A 20,007-nucleotide genomic window follows, 5' to 3' on the forward strand; every position below is an offset into this window, starting at 1 on the left:
CATCAAAAGCATTAGAAAAATGTGCAGAATAAATAAAATAACAGCAAAGCACTTTGACATTGTTTTTAGCTTTGCTGATTAGATATTCCGATTTGATCTTATACTTTGTCACTTCCCCATAGCTTGAGTTCTCAGCAGAGTCGAATATTCATAGACAGTATATGTGCAGCAATATTAGTGTTTTATCTCCTCTCCTAATGCTTACTAGCAACTGACAAAAATACAGTACATGCAGATTTATTTAGTTGGTAGGTGACCACCAATGAATTTATTAGCTTAGGCACTGATTACATAAATTAAATTAAAATCCAGATGAACCTTAGACAGAGCCTGTTGATTATTGCAAAAAATCGAATAAATATTCAGTGTTTCAGTGAACCATGGTTCAGTTTGTTTGCAGTGTGAAAACATGGTTTTGAGGGTTCGTGCTTTCACACCTTACATTAAACATATAGACATTAGAATAAGCAGAAGCAGGTCACAGGACTGCTTTTAGTCTTTGCCTCCAAGAGATTAATGTTGGAATGATGATGTTCATTTTGCTGGTAGTTATACAAAAATGAAATTACAGAGGCAATGAAGATTTATTTTCTCCATTCAAACGAAAAGCCCATTTTTTTATTCAAATGTTTGCAAAACGACGGCCGAATTGACAACACGCCGACCTAAGTCACATGACCGTCTACATACCAATTTCAAGTAGGCCTATACAAACCAAATGAGTAATGAAAACAGGAAGTATAAATTACAATGTAACTAACCAAAGACGTGAAGCTCGGTTCAGACCATTGTCCAGACTTTCAGGTGTGAAAATGCCCAATGGCTACAGACCAGATGGTTTTGAGGACTGGGTCTTTCTGCTCTGCTGATCTGAGTTTTACAGCACTAAACTAGGACGGTGTCAAAAAAGGAATACATTTTGGGATATCTCTTCCATACCAAACTCCTCATAAGAAAGTCTTGCCACTCGGCAGCCATTTTTGCAACAACCCTATGCAGTTATTTCAGGAGAACAAGACCAGGACCTGGGAGTACTTTCAATGGTCACTTTGACATAAAAACTCCTTTGTCCAAATGTTCTACTTCTAGTACACACGGTTTCTCAACTCTTGAACTAATGCCAATCTTATTTATCTAATGGATACAGTTAATTAATATTTATTTATTACTTTTTTATTTATTACTTTTTTTTACTATTATATTTAATACTTCCCTCTTTGTAAATTGGAAGTAACCATGTCAACTGAAACTGTTGGAAGCATTAACCTTGTGGTTGTGTAAATGTGACAACACAACTGTCTTGATATGTTCAAGTGTGTATGCATGAATGCTACTGGCTTTTTAGAGATGTGTGTCATACAGCCAGCATGGTATTAGAGATTTTAAACTAATGGCTCTCTAACTATGTCAAACATGGCCCAGTTCAAAAATTTCGAATGTTAAATGTTAAGAGAATTCCAGTTAAGTTATAGTGTAATAATGGTGGGCACAATATCGAAATCAGATGGGAGAGAGATGCTGATCGTCCCAGCTCCCTCTGGGAAGAAAATGTGTCATGTGTATTTCGCAAAATGTCAACCTGTTCCTTGACCGACCAAATGTACTCAAAGGTTTTGTCTTGTTTTTACCAAAAATGTTTATAACCAACTTCATTTTGTTCAACAGATGAAAGCTTGTCATGCATCTATGTGATAGGAGAGCTGCCGTAGCATCTGAACATATTTCAATCCCACAACATGGTCAAAATGAAAAAGGAACATAGAATGATAAACCTTGCTAATCAGATTATTGACGTATAGATCCATGAGCTGACAATGAAATTGTTCAGGTTACAATCAGCCTTATCCAATAGGTTTTCTCCACAATGCCTGAATACAGATGATATTTATGAATTATTTTTGTAATGCATCAACAGATTTGATCGATTTGGTTCTGAAATAAAAAGTTTCACAGTGTTCGTTGACTTCATAAGCCTTTGTGGACCATTTCCAGTGTCTGTGAAGTCTCCATTAAAAGACCAGTCTGCAGCCAGCCACCCCTATTTCTTAACATATTGCCTCATGCAAGTCGATGTAAAAACTATTTATATGTTTGGCACAGTTTAAATATACAGATAGCTATACAAGCAGTGCATCATGGGTAATAGACATTTCACAACAGCCACGCAAGATCATTCAGACATTTTAGAGAATTCATGTCCTTTCAAGTAGCAAAAAAAGTACATGAATGAATTTATATATTTGTTTTAATATACACACATAAGATACATCCTCATGCGCACACACACGCACATAACACACACACACACACTCACACATAACCTTTAAGTGCATCTTTGCATGAAGGAGACACTTATTCAGAAGAAGACTGACTTTTCTTAATCTTGGCACACTTTGAGTAAGAGGGAAGCACTGTAATCTAGTCATGGTTGCCCAACATGAAGGGTGATCCTCTCAGATAATCTTAATGGAGGCTGCTATTGCTGATGTCTGAGCTTGGATGGGTCTGGCTGGATCATTTTTCCTCTCGCGTCAAGGTGCTGATACATGATGGAAAGCTCTCTGCTTTGCATCCCCACTAGCGTGCCACTCTCTCTGCCCCCCCCCCCCCCCTGAGCCAGCCAAAGGCTAAAACTGGGAGGTTTCAGTGAAGGAGATTGCATCCGTCTTGTCGACGGTGAAGCCTCCGTTCACGTAGGATTTCTTCTCGCTCTCTTCGTCATCCAGAGTGGCTTCCAGAGCAAAGGGGTTGGCGACGTCCACGTCTGATGTCAGATCCATCCTCTCCAGTTCCCTCTTGGATAGTTTCTGGACAATACCGGCGCCGTAAGCGTCACCCAGCACGTTGATCATAGTACGGAACCGATCCCTGAAAAACACCACTGGGGATAAATCTACGGCATTGCTCTGGTTTGAATTCAAACTTTCAAAGGTAGAATAAGATTGAAGGACAGCAGATAAACTTACAGGAGCCAATCCACAGCCACAATCAGTGTGACATCACTTGCGGGTAAACCTACGGCTGTTAAGACTATCACCATGGTGACAAGGCCAGCGTTAGGGACTCCCGCTGCTCCAATACTGGCAACCGTTGCTGTGATACTGGAACAAAATCACACTGTCACAAATAGTTTTCCTAATGACTTGACATGTTTAATTGGTGGCCTAAAATGTCAACAAGAAGAAGGAAGAAACTCTGATAGAAAATTACAAGTTAAAAAATTGGTACACACACAGAAATAAAAGATAATAATACAAATAACAATTGATCTTGTAATGGGCTGAGACAGACTGCAGCTGTATGAAACCGCAGAGTAGTAACCAAACTGTACCTGATGGTAACAATCTGGCCCACATCTAGCGCATAGTCATTCAGCTGGGCGATGAAGATGGCAGCCACCGCCTCATAGAGCGCCGTGCCGTCCATGTTAATGGTGGCCCCCACTGGGAGGACGAAGCGTGTGATTCGCTTGTCGATGCGATTGTTCTCCTCGGCACATCGGAAGGTGACGGGTAGAGTGGCAGAGCTGGAAGACATTCATTAAACCCAGTTGGATTTGTCACTGTATGGCTTGTGGTGGACAATAGTCACAGTGTGGTTACCCTGCTAGCATATGTGGTTTAAGGCAATGCATGCATGAGTAACGTTGGTGCTGAAATATATGGGATATGATTTGGCTTCAGAGGCCCAATGAGGAGCTTGGAGGAGTCTGACCTTGAGGAGATCATGAGCGCTGTCACCAGGGCCTGAGCCATTCCCAGTGAGAATGTGTACGGGTTCTTCCTCACGATGACAAAGTAGATGAGTGGAAGACAGACGATACCGTGGATTGCTAGACTGTCGGACAGAAACACATTAACATTAGACCGTCACTGTTCACACATATGATTTTAATAATTTACCATAGATAGATAGATTAATGATGGAGGGAGGGAAGGGGGGATGGGCGGGCAGGTAGATAAGTAAGATGTATGGATGGAATGGAGGGAGGGAGGGTGCGATTGGTGGATAGATAGATAGATAGATAGATCATTTGATAAGGTTATCAGAGGTTTATGTCATATGATGATGCACCTTTAATTAATACGACGATTGTTGACATGTCACATACTTTTTGGTATAAATTTAAATCATTGTTACAGGATATCAAGTTATAGTTATGCTCCCCCCCCCAACATTTTTTTTTTCAGTGCAGTGCTTCAAACGTATACATGCTGGAAACACTGAGGGTCATGACTTAATGGGGAAAAGATTAAAATGGGAGTCGACTGAACTAACTGAATAAATGGACTATTTACAAAAGGCAGATCCGAAGAGAGTTTTCTGCAATTTAAAATATTCCAATGATAAATCATTGTTTGAAAATATGCACCCGATGCCGTCATAGCCATTCAAAGCCATGGACTAACCCTGTGACCTAACCTCAGGGGATTTTTAGTGCAGTCTTTACTGGTGTCACTTAGATTTAGAGGTGTGAGCATAGCTTTCATTACTGCATCTGCAGGGTGAGCAGTTTTAAATGTCCTAGTCCCTTATCAGCGCCCACACAGAGCTCATCTTTTACTGTATCACTGGGGGGAGAATCGGCCCAAATGTCAACCATAAATCCCAGTGTGCGGAACAGGCGGATACAGACAAATGGGGCAACTTACCCACTCAGCACAGTCACCATGTAAAGACCCATCTTCTTGAAGATCTCCCAATCATCCACCTCAATGATCTTAGCAGCAATTAGGAACAGGATCCCTATTGGCATGTAGCTGGAAAAAAAAAAAAAAAATTTATATATATATACCGTAGTTTGAATTCTGAAGGGTATAGAGGTTAATACCACAACAAATATTTTGTGTTTGGTTTGCAGCTGAAGATACATGAACAATCAAAGACATTATCAGCAACTATTTTGATTGTTTAAACACACGGTGCTTAAGATTCCCTGGAATCTGGCAATATGGTTATATGTTTCTGACTAATTAACACCCTCCGCCCCAACCTCCTCCTGTGGTTGCTTTCATCTAACACAGCAAACAAAAGTTAAGGCCCTCTCTAGAGTGAGGGTATAGTTTGTCCATTCTGGGCTGCTGTAGAAATGCAACATGGCGGATTGCACTGAGGAGTTTCATGTGATTATACACTAATGAAAACATCAGTACAATTATAACATTTTTTTGTCTTATGGATCTTTCTGAATGTGACTTTCTTGTTATTCTATGGCTTCTATGATATAATCAATTCATTTATTTGGGTTCTCAGTTTTAAAACTTCCTTTTTATTAAAAACAGACATTTTATCAGTTTACACAATTGTTGCTTGTCTTGAATGGGATGTGTGTTTGGCCTGTGGTGATGCTAGTTGCAGGTTTCTTTCTGAAACTGTAAAATTCACCTGCAGTAATTGAGCTGCAGAAGGTTAAGACCTGCAGCTGGACTGAGTCCAACAAAAGCCTGAAACTGCATCACTGCTGCTGCGCAAAGAGCTGTTCACCTGTTCATTCCAAATTCTGTTAAGCTGGACTCAGAGAACCACAAACTGGAGAAGGAGTTGTAGTTAGCGTTGTCGTAAATATGCTATTGTCGGGATCAACAACTTCACTTTGATGAGTCTTAGCAGCTGCTACAGAGAGCTACTCGCCTATTTATTAACAGTTTATAAAAATAATATATAAAGGGTTATTCAAAATATATAGTCCCTTTAATAACCCTGTAATTGCTTTCACTCATGTATGTAATTTGCCCTTGAGCACCGCATTATATACCTCATTTTTTTTACACATACCACATTATTATATGGACCAATTTCATAGTTGCTTCATTCAGTGCATCGAAAAATTCCAGGAGGATCCGTCCCTTTTCCCCCATCTTCCCGATGACGAGGCCAAAGGCGACACAGAACACGATAAGCCCCAACACGTTGATTCCGTCCGAATATGCCCCAATGATTTTATAGTTCTTGGTGATATTCTGCAGAGAGAGGAAACAAGGAGGGGATTCATTCAGTTGGCCAAGACTAGGCCAGGAAGCTGCTCTCAGAGCCACATTAGCTCATTCCAAAGACCCATTGATACGCTGTGCAAATGTTTCCTCAGCCCACTGACCCATGGGTACTTATGGCTCATTATTGGGTCTTGTGATGCATTCAGAGCAGACGCTGGCTGCCAGGTGCAGAAACATGAAACGTAATGTGGAACCGATGCATCAACAAGGACATACTGTTGTCAGGTAAAGATCGAAACTCTTACACTCCATTTAATGGATGTTCCCAACGTAATACACCAGAGAGCTCTGGTATACATGTACCTTTGCTTGCTTGACAAGTAAGACGATGCATCAGTAGCATTAAGGTATACAGTGACTGCTGTTGTTGAACAGAGTAGAGCAATGTGAGCACTCACCTCTACTGCCTCCATGAGGGTAGTTGTGAGAGCTGGAGCACTGGTTGGGTCAGGTGAAGCTTTCAGAGGTTCCAGCTCTTTGCGTTTTGTCTTGTACTGGTGTAATTGGTCACATTAAGCCATATTAGATTCACATTCACATGGTTTATATTGTATAGTCTGATACAGTTTTTAGAAGACACTTGAAACATATAAATAGGAAGGAAAGGGAATGACTGGCGGATGCACCTGCCTCTTACCTGCTGAAAACAAGCCTGTACCAGGTTTTCTGGAAACATGTTTCTGTTAATGAAAAAGGGAGGGTTTTCAGGTGAATGAAGAACACAAAAGGTACTGATGTGTACTTCAAATATGCCTCGTTACATTAATCACTCTAATGACGCTTCATGATGACATGACATTCTCTAAGCTGGTTGTCACACACTATTCTGGTATTAATGATAACTGTGATATTTGGAAAATCATTTTAATAATTTTTTTTAAGTAACTTTCTGGTTATATGTAAGTATTTTGAGTGCAATTCACTAAGTTAAAAAGAGACAATAAACTAAATAAATAATGTTAAAGATATATATCTTAGGTGTGTGTGTGTGTGTTTGTTAAAGAGTAAGAGAGTTCAAACCTATCACTTCCTTAAGAGCCTTCACATCTTATGTGTTCAGCTAAATGGATCTCAAAATGACTGTTCAGATTCGTACATTTGTATGATTGGTTGTTTTCAAGGATGGGGGTACATTGGGATTCAGTCTCGTGACAGTGAGGTCACCTGATGAGGTCCAAGAGTGTGTCCACTGTGGTGACGTTGGGTGTGGTCCCGGCTCTGTCAATGTGATCCGCTGTCTGCGATACTCCTGGTTTGATCGTCATCACCAAAATAATTCCTGCAATGGAATTATTTTCGGATCAGAGCAGGAACTGACACAAATGTTCCAACGGTATCACTGTCATCCACCACTTTGACATAACAGCATTTGATTGACTTCTTAACCAAGCTCACCGAGAATAACTGCGATGATGGTTGTTGAGAAGTAATAGATAACGGCTCGCAGTCCGATCTTTCCTGATACCTCAGAGTCCAGCGCTGCTACACCTGTGCACAAAAAGCACAATGGTTACTTCACATCCAAAACAAAGGTTCAACCTTCTGGATTTCAAAATATTAGTTTTCCCCTTCAACCAGAATTCATTTCATTGGTTGGTGACAACTTTGACAAAAATTGTATGCGTTAAGATTACACTGTAATAATACATCCTGAGGCCTAATCAAGAACTGGAAAACAAAGTTACAAGTGGGTTAAATAAATGAGTGAAAAAAAAGTTAATCCAATGCTCTACTACCTTCTGTCTCAAACTTTGCCCTGGAAAAATTTCTAAGAAAATAAAGGAGGAGTGAGAGGGAGGGTGAAGATATCTGCTGGGAAATCTGCTCAAAATTGTAAAAAACATTCTGAACACCACGTTTAACCAGTGAAATGAGGCGAACAAGGTTAAAATGTACTCATATTTGATAGTCCTGACCCTAGCTGCAGTATAAGTTAGAGGCATTTTATATATTTCTAAGGCAGTAACAAGCTACATATAGTGATGTAGATGGTTGATAAAAGCAGGAATGAGCATTACTGCATTACTGCATTGAATACAAAGTCTAATCTTGGCCATATTCTTAATTTGAGCTTCGATGGTGGTGATTTAATTGACATTTTTAGAAAAGATGAATCCAAGAGCTCTTGCATTATGGCTGTACTAGAAACACAGGAAAACTAAGATCTGGCTCAAGTATCCCACAGCACCATTGTTTAGCATTTACATGTTAGTGAGCCTAATTAATGAGGGAGTGAGGTCAGTTAGAGTTATGGATAGGTAGAGTTGTGTAAAATCTGCATTAAAATGGGTTGCAGATAACTTGAGCCACAAATTCATTCTTATATCATCAAAACTTTATCAAGTGCAGTTTCTGTTCTTTGATGAATTTGAAAATTAAGTATTTTTGGTGTTGTCATTTATAAAGGAAATAAAGTGAGATGTAACCATTTTCTACAGCTTATCAAGATCCTTTCTCTGCATCAAAGGATAATATAAATATGTGTCTGAAATTGTTGTTTATAATTCGGTTACATGAATTCTGCTAAGCTGGTTATGGCTCAAACTAAAGAAAACTCAATGTTGTTGTGCAATAGTGCTTAAAAAGAGTTACCATAGAATGGTGTGCCTTTAGGCACTCAATAAATTTGGTTATCAAAATAAAATGTAAAACATTAATATTTAAAATATTAATATTAAATCATAACTTTAATTGGTTAAAGTTCTCGCGGGGCACCACCCTTCATAGAAGGGAAAAGATAGCCAATTTATTGATTAAGATCAGTCTCATTTAGATCTAGTTCAATTAGAAATCTCAATATTTTACCATTAATTAATGTCCTGAAGCGCCTTCAGGACCCCCGCTGAGTTCCAAGCCCCGCCCACTGAGGTCCAACTCTGACACTCAATTGGCTTAAAGCCAGCATCATCCTATGACCAGCACCTCAAGGAGGCAGAACCTCTCAGGTAGAATAAAATCACTGAGACATCAATAATCGCTGCCATTTTCCCTGCTCTGAAGACGTCAACAGACCCCTCTGGGTCTTTCCAGATGATTTAGTTGCTAAAAGGGGCAACCAGAGTTATTTTCTTTCATTTCTTTCATTTTCTTTTATCTTAAGTTTGATCTTACTTTGATAGAGACTATTTTGTTTTTAACTTGAAAAGGCCGTGCACAGGAACTCACTCGCTTGCTGGCCGAGCTCAGAGACTTTCTTTCCAAATCCACAGCTGCGTCAACCGCTGCTCATCCCTGCAGAAGAGACGAAGCCGAATTCCGTTCCAAGAGCAGGAGAATTCGCTCTATTCGGTCCAGCGCTGACCTCCGTTGCAACCACGAGACCCACCGGAGCACCGCTTAAGAGGCCAGGACACCGATTTGTTTTCCAGGAATCCGCCCGTTCGCACGCATCCTGAGGTTTAACGACAGATTCACTGGACTTCCGGGAAATCCGCGCCCCACGCGCAAGCAACACCGCGGAGGTCACAGTAAGAGGCTTTATTGTCTGGGCAGAGACTAGTTTAAATACTTAGCGTGTCATTTGTTTGATTGTATGTTTGTTTGAAGATCGCTGATCTGTTTTTAGCCGTGCTACACGGCGGGCCGAGACGACACATCCGGTTCCTTTGTTTACTGTGTTTTTGAGAAGAGCGCGGTACAGAGCCGGCGCTTCCTTTTTGCGTGTTACCGTCAGAGATATTGTGCGGAGGTTTACATCTGTTAAAAGATAAATCTCACGTAACTGGTCTGCTTCGCTGGAAGTTTGTCTCTGACGATGTTTTGAGAGCTTTCCTGATCTCTCTCTCTCTCTCTCTCTCTCTCTCTCTCTCTCTCTCTCTCTCTCTCTCTCTCTCTCTCTCTCTCTCTTCTCCTAAACCTGTTTTTACACACGTCCCGACCTACATTTATACATTTCATGTTACATGGAGAAATCTAAATTTAACGAGCATTTATACATCTCGACGCCATTCGGCGCCAAAACCACGAGATAAGAAATCTCTTTGTCTTAAAGATCCCCTTTGTTAAGGTCAGTGACCGGCAGCCATTTTGCTTTTCGCAACGTGGCTTCACTAAGGTAACCTCCATCTTGAAAGTACGTGAATGTAACATCACCTTGAATTCGGCCAGAGGACGTCACCACGTCATTACGCCATAGCCACTCCCCTTTCTCTTTCTTACACACACACACACACACAGACAGGCAGACACACACGACCACACACACACATAGATACTCCGTATTACATGTGTGACAATTGTGATAAGTGCTGCTGCTGTTGTTACCATCTTTGAAATATTGGAGTTTGTTAAATGAAGAATCATTGAAATAACATTAACTTTATTTCCCCTTTTTTAATAAATACTTTTGTAATTAAAGTATTTGTATTTCTGTGATTATTTGTGCATATGTATGTGTATACAGCTGGATTACTATAGCCTGTGTTCGAACTTAAAACCCTTCATTGTTTATTATATAATCATTAATACTAAATATTGAGATTATTAATATAACCTATATCATTGAGACTGATATTTAAAGATTGAATTGTTGGTCCCTGTAACCAGGGTTGTGCCCCGCGACAATAAGCAATGATTACCGATTTGTATTATTCTTAATTGATAATTTTATTGTTTTCATTAATTATTTTAACTATTATTAATGGATAACCGTATCATTTCTAATTAAATGTGTTAATATTCTTAATTAATAGCTTTATCATTTTTTGATTATTTTTAAGAAATAATTGTTATTTTAATAATCATATTTCATGATTATTAATAATTAGCCAACGTCAATTCTACTCCTACTATTGCACAACACTAACTAGGAGGTGTGTGAGTGTGTGTGTGAATGTAAATTAGCATGCTTTAAAGAATGCTCCCTAAGATAAGAGCCCCCCCCCCCTCCCCTTCTTCTGAGGTTGCTTCACGGCACAGGGGGAAGGTTTAACTAGGTGAGATGCTATGCGTGTCTGTGTGGATGTTAATCAGATAATGATAGACAGGGACAAAGCCTGTGGCGAGCCTAACTATTAACCTTCCTTTAACTTATGCCTACAACGTCAGAGCATATATCAAACTTATAAGCACACACCGATCAAATAAACAGTCTTGCTTAGCGTAGAATAATTATTAAGCACAGATTATGTTACCAGTCTGAGGGAAAGAGGAAAAGAAGTTGCTGTTCAGTTTGCAGTTCTGTGACGTCTCCTGGCTTTGTGGTCGTAGATTTCTGCATTCGCGATTCTGTCGAGCCGTGTGCTAAGATGCTGGTTGAAGTTTTCCTGCAGGACATCGCATCGCTACGAGGAGTTTGGTAGAGCTTGAAGGGCGAGGAGATTTCCTTGAAGAGTGTGGGCAGGGGAGCTGCACCTCTGACCTCCAGTTGTGGGTTGGATAGAGAAGGAAGCTGTATCAGCCAGGCCCCCCCCCTTGGCAATGTAGGAGAAGAGAGGCTGGACAGCCTGCTGGCCTTCGAAGGATTGTAGAAAGAGAAAGATCTTGGGGAGACCTCTCCTTATATTGGCCCCGGTGACCTCACAGGTCTTGGACCAGAGTGACCAATAGGAGTTGACCCTGGTGGCTCTTGACACCTTTGTGTGATATTGCCCTGACCCCAGGACATGCAGCATCCTGTTACATCCTCTGGGAGACTGAGTTCCTTGACTTTCAAAGATCAATGGAACCTGTTGCATCTTGGGGGATTGAGTCCACTCCAGCACATGCGGCATGTTTGTTACAAGTTTGACTTAGAGGAGGCCTGTGGTTTGCACAAAAACCATGTCCCAACAATGTGCAGCTTTTTCTTCATGAGCCATAAAAATCAGCTGCCTGATTCCAAACCAGCAGGGAGCCTCGATATGCTATATGGATGTGGAGAAGGGATAAGTGAGAGCAGATGAAATGCGGCTCCTCAATGACGTTCTTCAACAGTCACCCGGAGGATCTTATCCCGCTGTCTGCTTGTGTGTTTTGTGAATGTTCCTTCTAGATTTTTTTCTCAAACCTGAGAGCCCTAACCAAAGTGCTGATCTCACCTACATTGTCTAGGAATTCAAATAATTGGGATTTACAACAAGTTAATCTATAATCTCTCTGACAATTCATTGACAAATCGTTTAGTCATTAACTTGTGAATCACAAGTGACCCAGAGTGACATTCTTCAAATAGTTGTGTTTCCCTTTTCACCTTATGATTATATCAAACCAAGCAAAGCAGCGAATTCTTTAGCATTTTAGCATTTTTCTTGAAACATAAAGGACACACTAGGAACCTCAAAAGCTGTATTTATTTTTAACTGGACACTTTCGTCTATTACTATTATTATTATTATTTCAAGACTCTCTTTTGCTAATGCAGTAGTCATATTTTAAGTTACCTGTTATCATGCTCGAAATGATGAGAGGCAGGATGACCAGCTTCAGCATTCGCATTAGAATCTCCCCTGGGAAGCCAAAGTACTGCTTGTGGAGCTGAGAGAGGGATGCATACTCTCTGACCACGACCCCCAAACTGATCCCTGAAAGATCAGGAGAAAAGTTAAGGTTAAAGATGAAGAAAAAAAGACAGAACAAACATCAGTTTCACTGTAAATGCAGATGTGGAATCAAAGGATAGACGAGTGCAAAGCTTGGTGATTATAAAGAACATATAAAATCGGTATCATGTCAGCAAAATATGAACACAGGATTAACGCTGCATGGGTCAGTGGTGTTTTATCATATGGAGTGTATGAGGCGCAAATCACATTAATGTAAATCAAGCATGCTATATTTTCCAGTTATAAATGCCACATATATACCTCGTAGTGATGCACAGCAAGCCATAATCTGTGTTATCATGCAAAACAGACCCCCTACTGTTGGGCTGCTTGTAAAAGACTGGGATGACACAGCAAATTGGAGCTGGATGACACAAACACATTTATTCATGAAAACATGACCCAGTATAATTGACTCGTAACTCACACAATATTGTATCTGACTGCGGATTCTTCACTTCTGGCTGTAATACCAAATGTTCTTTCTTTAAAATGAATTTGTGCTTATGCGTCTTCACCATTGTTGAGCCCCAAGGAACAGACGCATAAAATGGCCTCCAACCCTTCCTGCAGGTTGACAGGGCTACAAACCACAGTGATTTTGTCTTCTCTGTTGCTGTTGTCTCTTTCTAATAATAAGGCATTTCTTAATAGAGGGTTTGCATCTCTGTATATATCGAGAGTAATTGTTGTGGTTTTAATTGTCTTCGTATTGGATCTTTTCAAACCTGTGGGTCAGAAAGTCAGAATCACTGACGTCAGTGGTTATGGCGCGGCCACCGCAAGAAATTATTTGTCATTTTGAGAAAACGCAACCTTTAATGACTTATTAAGTCATTGTGTAAAAGAAAATGGGGCAAGGCAGTTGGGTTCTTTCAGCTCTGACTTCTGTCTAATAGAATAAACACCCAACTGGGGACTGGCAAGGAATTTTTGAATTACCCCCACCAACTGGTATGGAGTGTGTACTCCATACAGAAATAGCACTGTCTGGTGGAAGAGGGTTAAGTGGCATTCAACTCAAAAGTTGTTTGCAGGGAGCACATATACATATAAAATATAGAAGTTTTACTTTTCTTGTTTAAGTTCCCAGCTGCAGGTGGAAGGGATTGAGCTCAAAACAAGGACAGTAAGCCTGAAGACATTTGGGATGTTAGGAGAAACTGCTTAGTCAAATGGACAAAATCATGACCTTTGACTGTAATACTTTTTCATTTCTTATTACCAGGAAGAAGCAGAAGCAATCTTAGTAATGCAATAAAATATGCCCTTCAATAAACTGATTTATAGCCCGATAAACCAAACAACCAGGAAGAAGTTCATTTTAAGCGTGATTCATCAAGGTAAATGAACAACAGATTAGAGACTTGCTGCTGTGTGACATTTATAGTTTGTTTTTGTTTTTCTCTCAAAAAGTTGTGATGTACAGAGCAGATATATGCGTAGCAGAAAATAAAGTGTTTATTTATACATAACTACATTAATCTCACACATAAATAAAGTGAAGACTGCTAAAAATCACATAGACAAAACAGAAATATAAATAAATCAGCTAGCCGAGTCCCGTCCAAAGTTCAAAAACTTCAGACACCTACTGACGTCTACTAAGCTCAGTGATTAACAAAAGAGCTCATGTGCTTCAATGACAAAACATGGAAAAAACACGATTTGTGAGTTCAATGCTGGGACTGTTTTTTTATGGGGAGAAGCAAATCCCTGCTAATACCAGTGACTTTCTGGAGCCTTGTTTTCCCGGTGACACTGACCAGTTCGATACAACAGAAATTGTACAGAGAATATAATGCGCTCATAGAGCCAATCCGTGGCTCTTATATGGATCTTATATTCCCTTGCAGTTATATATTACTTTCCTAAAGTCACATTTTGTGTGATGTTGCTCTTTGCCTATCTCGAAAACGGCACCAAAAAATAGCTTGAAACTAATTGGTTGATTTCAAATTTTTTGGTTTGTGTTTGCAACTGACACAAATGATCTACATCACAGTCTCCGGTGAGATTGGCCCCTTGTTACAGTGGCTAGCACTGTCTCCCTTTCTGCCTTTTCCTTCCTCTCTCAACCCAACCGGTCGAGTCAGCCACCCCCCGACCCCGCATGTGCGAGGATGTTAACAGTTGGAATGACTGTTCTCTATAAATCTTATTATGAAGCACAGCCTACACCAGAGATAACTTTGATCGTGATTTGAGACTATAGGTCAAATTAACTTCACTTGCCGAAAACATGTTCACGATTTCCCCCTTTGTCTAATCTGTATTCTAAACCAGGCAAACCATGTGATTACAGCTCTGTACTGATCCGACTGTCATTGACTTAGATATCCATCCTCAGATCTCCCTCTCTGAATATTCTTTTAATAATTAAATCTGACCTTGTTCAGTAAAGTAGGGAGGTATGAACATTTAACAGAGAACGCAGAGCAGAGTCCACAAAAAAATCTAACAACTGGTTAAGAGACATTTGAACCCTTTTCAAGCCTAGATGTTTGAAGCACCTGCAGATTGTATGTTGTCCCTGCACTGTGCTGCCTCAGTGCTGTGACTCCTCGCACAGACCCAGCAATCAGCTGTCACCTCAGTCTGGTCACGTTTGACTAAGACACGTCCAGACACAGAGGAGAACACAGCTCTCTGCCCCTGAGGGACAGAGGCTGTGTCTCCATTAACATTCACTCCGTGCTCATCCTCCTTTCTCTCGTGAATCGTAAAGATGAAACATCAGACAGGGAGCTGGACTCCTGAACACACGTCACATTTCTGTTGATGCTCAGTCAAGCGGCGCAAAAATCTGATGCAAAAAACAAAGCAGGTTTGTTTCAACAGTGACAGCAGCAGAAGGCAAGGCTGAATTGTAAATCAAAGAGGGTGGGACAGATGTGTGAACAGCAATGAAGATAAGTCGAAAAATGGCACCAGTGAGGGTGAAAGTGTCTCATTCTCTCAGCACACATGAGCAGACATGAAGGGGCTTCCACGTACCGAGCAGCACTGATAAAACCGTGGCAATCAGAAGCCAATTCCTCTTCAGCAAGCCTTTGAAATTCACGCCTCGCCGCTCTTTGTTGACCATCATGTCCACGGTGTTGCGTTGGCTCCAAAGAGGGGAGAGACAACAATGGCCCCCGCAGAGACACAAAAGGCTCCTGTAGCCGGGTTGTCAGATGCAGGCGAGGAAGAGAGGGATGGAGGAGCAGCTGGGTTGCTACAGCAAAGGATGCAGCCGTCAGACGCTGCTGATGGCCAGCACTGGTGTGAGGGAGGGAGGGAGAGTGTGGAGAGAGAGGAAGGAAAGGAGGGAGGGAGGGAGACAGTCGCCTTCTCCCTCCACCACCCTTCCCCCACACAAGGTGTCTTTGACATTTCCCTCTCAGTGGTGAGAAGGGGTTAGGAATACAAAATGTAAAAAAGAATCATAGTATTTTGCCCCGAAACAATCCACGAATCATCAAAGTCCTTTACATGGACTTGACATGATGACATCCCCCACCCACCCTAGTTGCCCCCCACCAGAGTGAGAAGGGGATATGCTGATTAATATCATGTAGGATTTCTGAATGACCCTGCTGCAGGTACAGGCCGAAGGCTCCTTCAACAAGCTGCTTTTCTTCATGTTTTTGGAAGGCAATTGCAAAATAACTACATAACAGGGCAGCACTGGCCCCAGCCGAACTCTAACTGGTCCCTGAAAAGCCCCTGTCCTCTATAAATCTGTCACTTACTCACCACGCTCACAATAAATATGACAATTTGTAAAGAATTTCTAAGCTTTTTAAAGTAAGCAATGTGCTATATCAAGGGACAACTTTCAAAATAGAGGTCGATGTGTAGCTTTGCTCAAAGCTATAGAGAACACAGTAAACAAGAGATGAGCTAAATGTGCACCTTTCTGAATCAAGAATTGAGCATGCATATTGTGCATATAATTGGCCCCCTCTGTGTAAATTGTGGCCCCTTTATGTTCACTGATTTTGAAAAATCCTAGATCCGCCACTGCTAACTACAACAGAGACCAGCCTGGTACCACTAGATGGTGTATGAATCACATATATAAATATATACTTATTTATTTTTCTGGTTCTCATGTATCATTTCATGCATCATAATATACAAGTTCATTCGATTTTTAAAAACACAGGATTTGAAAAAGCGATCACTGTCACACTGACTGGCTTATCTTAACACAGGGTGTAATGTCATATAATGACTAAATCCAAGTTATGAGGCTTTCCTGCTCAAAGTCTGTTTTGCTCAGAGATGTTAGGTTAGATTTTGGATAAGGGCCAACCCCATGCCAGGGCCCTCTGTTCCCCTCATTGCTATGTAAACCTGTTATTAGGCTCTGCTGCGATCCACAAACACGCACACGCACGCACGCACGCACGCACGCACGCACGCACACACGCACGCACGCACGCACGCACACACACACACACACACACGCCACACGCACCCGCTCACGCACGCACTGGCACAAACACACACACAGACACACGCGTTTGTACAGCTGTCCTAGTAAGGACACTCAATGGCATAATGCATTCCGTAGATCCTAACCATAGGGTTATGGTTAAGTCTTAACCCCCAAACAGGGTTATGGTTAAACAGTCCATTAAAGGGAGGGTCACGAGGTGAGGACTGGCCAAAAGACCCTCACTTCCCTAAAATGTTATAAACTATAAACTGGTCATATTGTTGCATCACACAACTAACCCACTTGAGCTGCATAATTCCTGAGGTAAGGTCCTGTCAGTTGTCTAAATAGGCAAATAACTTATTATTTTCCAGGTTTTTGAAAAAAAACACAATGAGCTTGAACGAGAAGCAAATTTAATTATATATTTAATGAGTTTGTTCAAAACTATAGAGCTGAAAATAAGAATTAGGTGAAAGGATCTATTGGCCGAAATTTAATATGAAATAATGCTACTGATGTTTTCAATATTACATAAAATGTTTACAAATTGTGGTCTTTACCCTAGACTGAGCCCTTTATATTGAAATATTTTATATTTACATCAGGAGCGGGTCCGGAAGGGGAGCTAGCTGTGAGGGGAACTCAGCTGCAATATGCAACTTCACCACAGGATGTCCCCAGATTCTAATTCAAGTGTGCAACAAAAAACGCTTTAAATTGCATTATGGGAAATTAGGCCTTATTTGGCCTCTGCTTCCATGTTCATTTTTTAGGTAATTGTCTTTGACATCAAGAGTCAAACCCATGAAGCTAGAACTTTATAATGAATCATGAAGTTAAAGCAGTTAGACTCATTTTCTGTATATATTGTTGTTTTTTTATATTGTTATATTGTTTGATATTGTGTTTTTTAATTTGTTGTTTGTAAAGTGCACCAACCACACCAAGGCAATTTCCTGTATGTGCAAATATACATGGCAATAAAAATAATTCTGATTCTGATTCTAATATGGGCTATATAAATAACATTTGATTGATTGAGTGGGATAGTTATGAATGTACTCTCTTGAAAGCATAGTCTACATGTAAAACAGTTAACCCCTCCCTCTCTTACCTTTACTGAAGCCTTGTGGGGAAGGAGCGTCTCTTACAGATGTTACAGTAGCACGTTGGAGGCCCAGCGCAGGCTGCAGGCTCGAGCCCTTTCTCCATCTGAGAGCTTCCAGGCCCTGATGACCAGGCTTCATTTGGTCTCAGAGAGGAACTGGACCTCATGTTCTTGTGAATGTGATATATCACAAACACCTTCATTCATAACAATAAGGCCGCATCTCTACCGGTACCCTTTCAAAATAAAAGCATGTAATACAAAAGCGGAAATGAAATTGTATGACCTTAAAGCGAGCAAATATGTCACAATAAAATAACAGAAAGACACTTCAATAATATTAACAATAACATAGATTGGGTTATTTACACTTTATGTTTTTTCTGTGGGGAGAGATTAGCCAACAGTGGCATTAAGCCACCACATCTTCAGCGGTATCTCCAGACAAAACATGAAAGTCATGTTGGTAAGCCAACTGAGTTTTTAAGAGGAAACTTTCTGAATTCAGGTCATCTCAAGACACGATGCGAAAAGCCTCCCCAAAGCAAACGGAAACAAGCTACCTGTCAGTATTGCTTTCGATCCTTAAAGAAGATATTTTAAGATGATGAATATTAAAAAAATATGTTTTGAGCTAATCTTTTATTTAAAACTAAGTTAATGATTTATTTTTTGGGAAGAAGTGTTTAGCTATAATTAAGTTCATGAGTTCAGTTTGAGAACATATCTTTATTATGATCCCAAAAGAGGTCACTTTAAGTTGATAATTATTTTGAGGTGCACAAATCTTTATTTATATTGAGATAATAATAAAAGACTTTAGTTATTTTATATCTTTTTATTTCATAATAGTTCAAGAGAGACCACTACAAATGAGCAATGTTATGGACATTGATGGAGTTTTAAATTTGAATGTGTCTAGTTACAAGGCTTAATAAATCACATTACATCTTTCTTTCAACCAAAAATGCTTTGCGCTGATAAGGGGGTACTCGGCAGAATTTTTTCTTCGAGGGGGGTACTTCACTGAAAAAAGGTTGAGAACCACTGCTCTATTGACATTAAAACCTGTCTGTTTCTTTTTTTTGTATTTAGTCCCAAAAACAAACAACGGGAGAGAAAAGTTCTCCCCAAGAGCTTCCACCCACTGCTGCAGTTGTCTAAATTAAACCTCTAGTAGAGGCTAAGTTACCACTAGATGCTCTAGAGTCTCCCTGTCATCACAGAAACCACATCCCTCCCCAGCGCTCGGGTCCAGGTGAGCGCACTCTCTGCTCGTAGCTAAATCTCCACTGGAGGTCACCCACCCCTTTTTCAACAGGAGGATTATACAGGACCCTCCAGCTGCCTTCAGGGGTGCAGCCTGCAGCAAATTCCTCAGTCCCACTCGTCTCCAGCCAGAGAGCAAAGGTTTAGCACCTTCACACAGCTGACATAAAGCTGCTTCTTCCCAGAAGAGCTGAAACTGTTAACTTGTATTTCCCCTCTATTATGTTCATTAAGGTAATAGGAAGTGTTCCCTTTGACCCCTTACCTTCGACCACGGGTCGCGCGCGGGGGTTTGTGGGTGTTCCTGTGCGGAACAGGTGTTGGCAGTGTCCATGTATTGAGTTGGAAGACTAAACGGAGAATACAATAAACGTCGTGTTTATTAAAATTAACATTGGTAGCAGAGGATGGTTGCTAACTACAAAGTTCCGCCGAAGTTTGACGAAGCTAGGCCATACGAGTGTTGGAAAAATGAAGTCAATATCTGGAGACGAGTTACAGATCTCGACAAGAAGAAACAAGCCCTTGCGGTCGCTTTGGGGCTTGAAGGGAGAGCCAAAGAAACAGCCATGGAAATACCAGCGGATGATTTGGACAGTGATGACGGTATGGTGACATTGTTCGCGAAACTGGACGAGGTGTTCTTAAAAGAGGAAAAGGACCGTGCGTATGAAGCCTATTTGT

General features: G+C 40.7%; 1 protein-coding gene across 1 annotated transcript; it reads right to left on the reverse strand.

Moving 5' to 3' along the window:
• Positions 1-570: 570 nt before the first annotated feature.
• slc1a1 (solute carrier family 1 member 1) lies at positions 571-15,767 on the reverse strand. Its single transcript, XM_062384270.1, has 12 exons — positions 15,512-15,767; positions 12,353-12,493; positions 7,389-7,481; positions 7,158-7,272; positions 6,631-6,673; positions 6,392-6,487; positions 5,776-5,960; positions 4,653-4,760; positions 3,715-3,837; positions 3,332-3,526; positions 2,967-3,101; positions 571-2,868 (listed from the first exon to the last, which is right to left on the reverse strand). The coding sequence occupies exons 1-12, from the start codon at positions 15,603-15,605 to the stop codon at positions 2,628-2,630; spliced, it is 1,569 nt and encodes a 522-aa protein (XP_062240254.1). The 5' UTR covers positions 15,606-15,767; the 3' UTR covers positions 571-2,627.
• Positions 15,768-20,007: the final 4,240 nt, after the last annotated feature.

The sequence above is a fragment of the Platichthys flesus genome, chromosome 24, assembly GCF_949316205.1.
Source record: "Platichthys flesus chromosome 24, fPlaFle2.1, whole genome shotgun sequence".
NCBI classification, from domain to species: domain Eukaryota; kingdom Metazoa; phylum Chordata; class Actinopteri; order Pleuronectiformes; family Pleuronectidae; genus Platichthys; species Platichthys flesus.

What these genes read in the sequence shown, in the direction of transcription:
- slc1a1 (XM_062384270.1), bottom strand. Translation starts at nt 15,605, where the DNA reads ATGATGGTCAACAAAGAGCGGCGAGGCGTGAATTTCAAAGGCTTGCTG. An exon ending in TTGGTCCATATAATAATGTG is followed by an intron (nt 4,761 to 5,775) that starts GTATGTGTAAAA and finishes TTTTTTTTCCAG; the next exon opens with CTACATGCCAATAGGGATCC. An exon ending in GTGGCTGTGGATTGGCTCCT is followed by an intron (nt 2,869 to 2,966) that starts GTAAGTTTATCT and finishes GGTGTTTTTCAG; the next exon opens with GGATCGGTTCCGTACTATGA.